The sequence below is a fragment of the Macrobrachium rosenbergii genome, chromosome 16 (assembly GCF_040412425.1).
Source record: "Macrobrachium rosenbergii isolate ZJJX-2024 chromosome 16, ASM4041242v1, whole genome shotgun sequence".
Lineage (NCBI taxonomy): Eukaryota > Metazoa > Arthropoda > Malacostraca > Decapoda > Palaemonidae > Macrobrachium > Macrobrachium rosenbergii.
In genome coordinates, this window is record NC_089756.1 from 9,725,524 (window position 1) to 9,735,674 (window position 10,151).

A 10,151-nucleotide genomic window follows, 5' to 3' on the forward strand; every position below is an offset into this window, starting at 1 on the left:
AGGATCCTTTCCAGATAACTTACTAATAGATTTCAGAGAAGAAATATAACTGGTTTTTAACATAACTGATGGTAGCTATTTCCCGAAGGTAAAAGAACTTGAAATGTTGGAAGGTTTTGCTTTGTTTCAAAGCAACTTTTCCATCCCCACCAATTCACCACTTACTTGGCAGATTAAGATTGTTGCGGTTGTTTTGCTCGTTTTTGCTCCAGGTTTGATTAAACACTTCTTCAAATGTTCAGACTAACTGATTCTGATAGCACCTGTGGCATATGTACTCTGCTGAATGATATAGATATTCTACGTTCATGTTTTTGCACATATTATATGTCTGTTTTTATACATATTTTATGTCTGTTTTCTTTTTTCGTAGGTTCTAGAGGTATTACCAGCAATCATGATAAAATGTATACCAGCTACAAAAGAGCAGCGCAATAAGATTTATGTACCTCAGTAAAGTACTGACATCTATAAGAGGATAGTACAAAGGTTTGAAGACAAATTTAAACTTTCAGTTCTAGTAATATATTTTAGGTATTTGTGTTTACATTTATAATTTAAATGAAACAAAATCTTTTATTTAACAGCATATAGACAGACATTTTTTATACGTCAGTCTGTGGTAGCATTTTCTGGTTACTGAAAAGGTAAATATTTTCAGTCATTGGTCTGGTTAAACAGTGTAATAATAATACTAATATAATTTGATTACATGTCGGGTATTTTGACATATATGAGTAAATACAGATTTAAATACTTAATGAAACTATGATATATTGCAAACTCGTTACAGTACTTCTTTACTGTATTACTTAATATTGTACTTTGTTCTCTTAATAAGGACAGTTATGTACAATTTGATTAAGCAGATAATTTTTTTATATTGTATACAGTGAACCCCCCATATTCGCGGGGGATGCGTCCCACACACCCCCGCGAATAGGTCAAATCCGCGAATGCTTAAAACCCCTCTAAAAACACTTAGAACTGCCAATTTTGATAGCTTAAACCAAGAAAAACCTTGTAAAAATGCTTATCCCTGAGTATTTTAATAGTTTTATCACAAAAAGTGCATTTATTCATGAAAATTAGATGAAAATACAGTAATTAGTGAATATTTCTCAGTGAAAAATACAGCGAATTTTCCGCAAATGATGGCTAGATATGTTCCACAGAGAAACCTGCGAATGCGTGAGTCCGCGAACCATGAGAACGCGAATACGGGGGGTTTACTGTACTTCTTAAAGGTTTTTATATACCCATATTATATATAACACTCCTTCACTTTGCTGGAATCATTTTGTGTTTTTTCTGCTGTTCTTTACAATATATCACAGCTGAGAGGAAGGTGGTATCATGAGTTAAGGAAACATTAGTCATTGAGAGAGAGCAAGAATTCGTGGGATTAGGATACTGTTGATGGTTTGCTTTTATGAAATTATCATCCTTTTAAGGTTGCATCTGGAATACAAAGTGTATGTTTGTTTGTGCATTATATATATATATAGAAAATGTGTAGAAAGAACTTTCAAGGAAGAGGAAAGAATGTTTGTTTTATATTACTCCAAGGTGTCACTTAGGAGAGTACATAAGTTGTGGTTTTTTTTTATATTAAACCAAAATCAAAGAAATTATATAAGCATAACCTCTTTCTCATTTTGCTGTTTTCATAATTACATTTTCCCAAATTTTTGGAGGGATAGATTAATTTTCTTGCAAAACCCATTTCGGGTTATTGATACAACTTTTGATAATGTCTGCCTTAATAGTGAATATCCACAATTATTATAACAATATTATTGTGATTTTGCATTTCAGAAACAGGAGATAGATACATGTTCCTTTCAAATGTTAATTTGCAGGTTGTGAAACATTTGCATTCTAAATGAAATAGATAGATTGTTGAGTATACCAGTGGACTGTAGAATGTTATTCACCATGTCTACTTGTCTGGTTAAACTATCAAATGGTAACAATAGTACAATCTGCATGTCTTTGCAGTTAATGAGTTGTATTAGAAGATTGTTCTTTGACATATCCATTGACTACTGCATACCACAGCATGTGTAATTCCTCATAGGTGCTAGGATAGGCTTTGCACTGTATATATCTTACATGCTGTTATGTATGCAGTTTTCAGTGAAAAGTTAAAACAGGCAAGTTTGTTCATGCTATAGAGCTAGTCAGACAGTTTTTGTACTGCAGTATAGTATTATTGTAAACAATGCCAAATTGCTCTGAGGATAGTTTGTGTAATTACTAGTGAAGAATTTTCCATTGGTATTTGATTACTTTTATTTGTAAATAGAATTTAGGTTTAATGTCTTAATCCTTATACATTTATGAATGTGTGAGTGCAATATGAAGATACATAAAGTTTTAATAGAGGTGGCAAGAAATATCATACACATGCTGGGAAGCTTATACAAAGATTAATCCTGCCCTTGGCATCATTGTCATTTAACTGATTCATTAATACTTGTGAGTCATATTTTCTAGGTTTTTTTTATGTAACCAGTGGTACAGAGTAATATTAGTTTAATGTTTATTTTGTATTATAGTGACAGTTTGTATAGTGCTGTTTAAAAGGGAAAAATTTTTACACTGAAATCCCAATTCAGAGGAAAAATATTTCAAATTCAGGTCATCAAAAATTTTTTGTTCCTGAAATGAAGATAGGAAAAGTTATAGTTTGCCCCAAAAGCATTGTTTGTTATAAATGCAGTGATGACAAAGGGTTTGTTGTCTGGTTTAAATATTTATTACATATTTCCTTTATGTTGTAAAAACTCTGTATGTTTATGAGCCATATGCATGGTTTTCCTACTTTTGTGTGAAAACCACTGCTCAAAATCACCCCATCTTGTTTCCATTAAAATTATTGTGAATCAATTTGCAGAAATATTTTAAAATTTTCTTATTATAATTTTGTGAGTTATGTCTAGGAAGAGTTTGTTCTGCTTTGTGAAGTACTTTTTAAGCAGTAATACTTGGTCAAATATTGCATTTTATATACAAGTCAGAAATAATTTTATTTACCAGCACTATTTACCAGCATTATCTTAAAACTGTCGTGGAAATGTTAGCTGTTTGTGAAGATTGAGTGTAGGAATCGTGGCATGATCCACAGGCCTTTTTAGGTCACCATTGTGAGAATTAAGATTTAACTCTGTACAGTAGTTTGATTAAACTACTGTTTTCATTAATAGTTTTAGTATTTGAAAAATGAAAAATGGTTCCAGTTACAAAATCTTTTTAGAGAAATGTCAGGCCCAGTGTTAGAAAACAGTGATTGTACAGCCTATCTTGAATCTTGGTAGAAAAAATATATATATATTCAGAATTTTATAAAAAAAAAAAAAAATAATTTCTGTGTACAGTTTCTTCCACAAAATGTTGCAGTTCACAAATTGTTTTGCTACATTATTTTAATGTACATTACTCAGTAATCCTTGAAAGTAGAGGAGACATTTGTGTTTTGATAGAAAACTAGGAAATTATTGTTGGTTTGCTTTTTTATAATTTTAGCATAACCTTTAGGAACATAGATTTGTTAATAATAAAAAGTTTGCACTTGTAAGCAATGGCTGTATGCACAAGTATTTTACTGAAGATTACCAAATTATCATTTTGATGATGTGGTTTCACCTCCCTTTTCATCATTTTATAATAATATTCCTTTTGTAAACATTAAATGTTTTGGATCACTAGCACTACATAAGGGGGTTGGATCAGTAGCACTACATAAGGGGGTATCATCTGTAGTGTGCTGTACATGGACCACTGTAGGTGGTACTAAAAATTCTTGGCAGAGAATCCTTACTGTCAGCTTCAATGCATCCTCTCCTTGACTGTAAATGCATTCCTTTGTATCTCAAAGCTAGCTGTCCAACTTCTTTATTTTGTCTCATTCTTTTTACCCCATTATATAAGTACATATCCTTCTGGGCAGCCATGCGATTACACCCTTGATTGGTTCAGCTACTTTGTGATAATAACAGCAAAGAAGAGAGGAAGATGGGTGGTATATCCAAGTCACAGCTTTCCCTTTGAATAAATAACATCAATTTTATTGCTGTATTTAATTTCGTCTAATTATTCCATGTCTGCTTCCAACCAGTGTTTATCAAAGCTCATTATTTTGTATTTTACCGCATCAGAAAATTAGATGCAAGATATAATTATTGTTAGGGATTATGTTTGTTTTGCTTACAGACGTAAAAACTGTGATAGGTAATATAAGAAAGTTTATTAGGAAGTTGGTCATTTTCTTTATAAATCTTCCCCCAAAATGCCAAAAGTTTAACACTGCTCAGGTCTGTAAATGTTTTGTATATGATATAGATTAACCTGTTAAGCATAAGAATAACTTTTTGGTGTATTGAATTTGCTAGCTTTAGCAATGATATTTTTATATAAAAAAGGAAATATTATAGTCAACACAAAGAAAATAAAGATGGATTCAGAACTAATGGTGTTTTTTGCCCTTTCAGAAAAATCACATGCTAATAAACAGAGTAAGAGTACCTCTTGATAGATATTAATATACAAATAAAACATGAAGGATGTAATACAAAAGCCAAGGCAAATTATAAAATATAATGATAATTATAAGGACAGGATAAGAATGCTGACAATGTATTGAAACTTTACTATGCACAAAACAGTATCCAGTATATTAGGTCATAAGAGAAACTGTCAAAGTTAACAAAAATACTATGAATATATGAGGACCAGGTAGTAGATTATGGCTTTCTTTAAGCTTACCTTGACCACCCCAAAGAGTGCCAACGGCTTTGGTAGCTTCAATAGGTGGTAAGAATGTGAGAAATAGTAAAAGCAGAGACAATAATGGATACATGTACTATGGGTAAAAAGTCAATATAATTGCCATTCCACCATAAACATCACTAGAAGTTCTTAGCAGAGATTCTTTACTGTTAGCTGCTTTGCATCCTGCCTTTTTCGGTAAATGCATCACCTGCTTTTAGTGCCCAAATTATATAGTTATTATTTTAGTTAACTGAAAGAAAAGTTTCAAGCTTTACATGGAAATAAGAACTACTCTTGATGAGATTTTCTGTGGCCATCCCCTTCATGTATCTTTTGTGGTACTGTACTTTGAACTGGTTAAGTCAAGCCAGTGTTGAGCTTTGTAAATTGTGAACAATCTAACATATTCAGTCAAAGGCTTGAACAGGGCCAGCCAACATATTTTTGAGAAAGTGAACGATAACATGATCAACAATCATTATTTTGATCTGACTTTAGTCCCATATTTGAATGGGGTTGGCCTCTTGAGTCTTCCTTCTTGTACCCTGTACACTTGCAGTGTACCTTGTGAGGCAACCACAGATGGTAGTAAAGGTTCTTTGTCCCATCCTTCTGAATTTCCATGGCATTACATGCTGTATATTATAGTACTGTCATATGTTCCTTTCAGTCTGTTACCACCTAGCTGTCCAGCTTCTCTAACTTTGCTTTGCTCCAATTTCCAGTTCTTATCTATGAACAAATCCTTCTCAGGAGCTTTGAGTCTCAAGATGCGATGTAGTGGTCTCGTTTAACTTTTTTGTGATTGACAAATAAATATAGTACCTTATAAACTGAAGCAGAATGTCCTATTTTGAACATACTTGAAAACTGCTGTTTACATTTTGTAAGATTGTAGAAGAGAACGAAACCGGTTTTTCCCGCCAGAGGGAGGTTGGCTTCTCCCTCCAACCGAGTCAGTACTCAGTATGCAACTGGCGCTCTTGTAGTAAGCATTACTCTACAATACATGCATCACTGGACACCAGGGTTTCATTACAGTCCTAAGCATCTAACATCCTACATGGCGCAGTGAGTTACCTATGGTCACACATGTGAAGCAGAATGCCCACCCAAGAAGACCTACAGTAGCTGCCCGAAGGCCTACTGGCCTTAGAGGCTCCTATTCGCCGGCTCCTCATAATGCCGCATGTATGCAACTATGGCTGGCGCAACAGCAACGTACTCTTGAGGCCCTCCAAACTGGTATCGCCAACGCTGCCCTATCTGGAACACGTGGATCCCCGTCTAGGGTGCCAACGTCTGCAGCCCCCGGGAAATGTGAAATGGAGATGTCGACGGCCACATTTCGATCGTGGCGAAGGTCAATGGAATGTTGGCTTCGACTTTGCAAGGTGCCGGCCGACGAAACGGTCCACCACGTGAGACTGTATTGCACACCGGCACTGCAGCGTGCCCTTGATGCCAGGTACAGCGCAACAACCTGGAGCGCCCTTTTGACTGAGGAAGCACTGGGTGCTGTCTCCAAACTCGTCCTTCGTGCGTCAAACCAAGCAGTTCAGTGATCAGAGTTTTTCAGCATGACGCAAGGCCATAACGAAAGTGTCAGTGACTTTTTCTTGCGTAGCTCTCAAAAAGCCACAGACTGCGAGTTTCAGTGCCCCAATTGTAATTTCAATCTTTCAGAGTATATGTTGTTGAAGAAACTTATAGTGGGATTAGGGGATCAAGTGTTAAAAAGACAATTATTTCAATCATATGAGTCATTTGCGAGTGTCGATGTCCTATGGGCAATGTGTTGCGCGTTCGAGACTGCCAAGCAAGACGCCAGCGGTAGGCAGCAAGGTACAGAAATTGCACCAGTAGAGTTTGAAAGTAGCGCAGCTGCTATCCCCAAGACGGCTGCTGCACACGGCAGGAGGAGCCAGCCACCGTGGGACCCCATCACCGTTAGGCGCATGTGCGGGAACTGTGGAGGTAGTCATACCCCTGAAAGAAACGCATGCCCGGCAAGGTCGCTCATTTGCCATAACTACCAGAAGACCGGGCATGTCAAGAAATGCTGCAGAAGCAGGAAGGCACCGTCGAACCCCACCACCGGTGGTGACGGGCAATCATCGCTGCAACGCATCACCCCTCGCAACCAACTGTCCTGGTCAGGGTGGCGGGGAGAGAGGGGCCCAGGTTCATGAACATGAGTGCTGTCGCTGATACAGGGGCTCAAGTGTGTGTTGCAGGCATGGAGATCCTGTCGTTTTTCAACGTAAGGCCTGCGCTGCTGCAGCGTCATGCTGGCTTAAGAAATGTTGCCAACTTACAGCTGGAGTGCCTGGGAACAGCAGTCTTTCTGATCTCCTTCAGGAATCGCACAAGTGTACAAGAGATTTATTTCGTCAAATCGGCCAAGTCGCTTTATCTCTCTCTTGCTGCATGTAAAGACCTCGGACTTGTCCCAAATGACTTTCCACACCATCTTCCAAGTCCAATATCGGCGAGTGCGTCTACCGACACAACCCCACCACCAAGACCGTCGTCAGTTCCGTTACCACCCATCGAAGAGAACGTCCCACGCTTGGAGCAATGGTTACAGTACTCCAACACTTCTCGTCGACGACATTCAATACGACCAGGGAACCATTACCAGTGATGGTGGGGAGCCCCACCACATCCATCTGATACCGAACGCCGTGCCATACGCATGCCATACTCCCGCAACAGTTCCCAAGCATTGGGAAGCCGAGGTGAAGGCCCAGCTTGAAGAAGACATGCAGAAGGGCGTCATCCAAGAAGTCCCCCCAGGAGAAGCGACGGAATGGTGCGCACAACGCACAGTGGACTACCAACGCCTGAATGCCTCCTACAGAAGGGAGACACATCACACTCCAGTGCCCTTCGACATGGTATCTGGCATCCCCCAACACTCCTACAAAACAACAGCTGACACTTAAGATTACACCAGGTGGAACTCGACGAGGAGAGCCGCCGCCTGACGACGTTCTTCACACCCTGGGGCCGCTTCCAGTATCGTAGGACCCCCATGGGCCACTGCTCTGCATCGGATGCCTACACGAGGCAATTCGACGACGCCATCAAGGACATACCCCAGAAGTATAAGTGCATAGATGACACACTTCTTCATGACAGTGGGGTTGAAGAAGCCTTCTGGCACACATACGACTTCTTGGCAACGTGTGCGGCAAAGGGCATCACACTTAAGCCCGAAAAATTCAACTTCTGCAGGAGAGAGGTAGAATTCATTGGGTTCTTTTTGGGTTGGGAGAGCTACAAACCGACCGACGACAGCCTTGCAGCCATTCGGAAGTTTCCTATGCCGCCCAAGCCCACAATCACCGACATCAGGTCGTGGTTCGGCTTTGTTAATCAGCTGGCGCCATTCCTTGCGGCTGCCCCCATCATGGAACCATTCAGGGACCTCTTGAAGAAGAAGCAGATGGGCAAACACATCTTCTGGGACAAGTGTCTGCAGGAGAAATTCAGGAGTGCTCAGGACACCATCTGCAAGCTGGCCAGGGACGGCCTGGCATACTACGATAAGTCCCGCCCCACGGTTGCCCTTACAGACTGGAGCAGGGAAGGCATAGGATTCGTCATCCTCCAGCAGTATTGCAGCTGTACAGCCGCTGATATGCCATTCTGCTTTAGAGATGGGTGGAGAATCACCCTCTGCGGAAGTAGACACCTGTCCCCTGCCGAGGCCGGGTATGCTGCAGTAGAAGGGGAGGCCCTGCTGTGGTGTGGTGCCTAAGGAAGGCTAGGCTGCTTCTGCTAGGATGCCCCAACCTCATCCTTATTACTGACCACCGACCCCTAGTCAAGCTCCTGGGGGACAGAGCCCTGGCAGACATAGACAACCCCAGGTTGTTCAGGCTAAAAGAGAAGACCCTTCAATACAGATTCACCATCAAATATCTACCTGAGGAAATGATGGTCATCACACCGCCCCCAGAATACCCCTTCCAGTGCACGGTTGTGGATATGTTTCAGCCTGAGGGGCGCATGTACATGGCGTACGCCAATAGACTCACGGGATGGCTGGAAATAGCCCGTTTCCCCAGTAGTGCTACTTCACAGAGATTAATGTCGGTGCTAAGAGGCTACTTCATGAGATGGGGGGTCCCAGAGGAAGTATCCACGGATGGAGGCACCAACTTGATAAGCGAAGAAATGTCCGCCTTCTTCAGGAGATGGGGGGTCAAGGTGCGCTTCTCATCAGCATATTTCCCGCAATCAAATGGTAGGGCGGAAGCAGCTGTAAAAACCGCGAAAAGGATCATCAGGGCAAACACAGGGGATGGTGGTAGCCTGGACTGCAACAAGGCCTCCCTTGCAATGCCGCAATACCTGAACACGCCCATCTGCAACATCAACAAGTCCCCTGCACAGTTGGCGACTGGGGGGCAGTTACGAGATGGAGTTCCTATGGCAAAGCAACATTACCTGGTAGATAGGCTCTGGCAACAGGTATTGCGTAGGCGTAAACTTCAAATGGCCACCAATAGAGAGAAAATCATTGCCAATCATGCCACCAGAACACTCAAACCCTTGGAGGTAGGGGCCCGTGTAAGAGTGCAAAATCAAGCAACAAAGGAATGGGATCGTACAGGGTTGGTGGTGGACTCCCTCCCCCACCGACAGTACAGAATCAAATTGGATGGCAGTGGACGGCTGTCACTAAGAAACAGGAGACACATCGCACCCACCAACAGCACCCACATTCCCGTCATCTCGCACACCCAACCGCCTGCACCTTCAGCAACCAAATCACCTCAGCCAGAGGCACCAGTATGCCCTAAGAGGCAAACTACGCGCCCAAGATGGTTATCCTTATGTCATAAACTGTGTGAACGAGTAAAATTCATGCTCTGCCCAGTTAATTCAGCTGCTTCCATTACAGAATGAACATATAACTGGCAGTATGTTGATTATTCATTTATTTTATTATTTATCGCAAAAGTTCTTTGTCCTATGTTTTATTTTTTTTTTTTAGATATGCATTGTGCATACATGTATTTCTTGTAATGTCAAATTTTCATTCAATTACTGTAGCCATTTCATAGCATCTCTTGCTTATAATTAAATAAAAATTTTGGAAGGGAGATGTAAGATTGTAGAAGAGAACGAAACCGGTTTTTCCCGCCGGAGGGAAGGTTGGCTTCTCCCTCCAACCAGTCAGTACTCAGTATGCAACTGGCGCTCTTGTAGTAAGCATTACTCTACAATACATGCATCACTGGACACCGGGGTTTCATTACAGTCTTAAGCATCTAACATCCTACACATTTAGAATGATTTGTTATTTTAAGCTCTGTAACTAAATTTGTTAAGCTGCCAGTTATATAGCCATCCTATACTGCAAG

The 10,151-nt window shown here is 40.5% G+C and overlaps 2 protein-coding genes across 3 annotated transcripts in view; both read left to right on the top strand.

Moving 5' to 3' along the window:
• The window catches only part of Nprl3 (GATOR complex protein Nprl3), a 104,602-nt gene extending 100,134 nt beyond the window's left edge, over window positions 1-4,468 (top strand). For both annotated transcript variants that reach the window (XM_067118361.1, XM_067118362.1), the window contains one exon: window positions 374-4,468. The gene's annotated coding sequence lies outside the window, so the exon portion shown is untranslated. The remainder of the gene's footprint in view (window positions 1-373) is intronic.
• A 4,250-nt stretch (window positions 4,469-8,718) lies between these two features.
• LOC136846880 (uncharacterized) lies at window positions 8,719-9,693 on the top strand. The gene has a single exon (XM_067118131.1). The coding sequence runs from the start codon at window positions 8,719-8,721 to the stop codon at window positions 9,691-9,693; it is 975 nt and encodes a 324-aa protein (XP_066974232.1).
• The last annotated feature ends 458 nt before the right edge of the window (window positions 9,694-10,151 follow it).

What these genes read in the sequence shown, in the direction of transcription:
- LOC136846880 (XM_067118131.1), top strand. Translation starts at nt 8,719, where the DNA reads ATGGTCATCACACCGCCCCCAGAATACCCCTTCCAGTGCACGGTTGTG.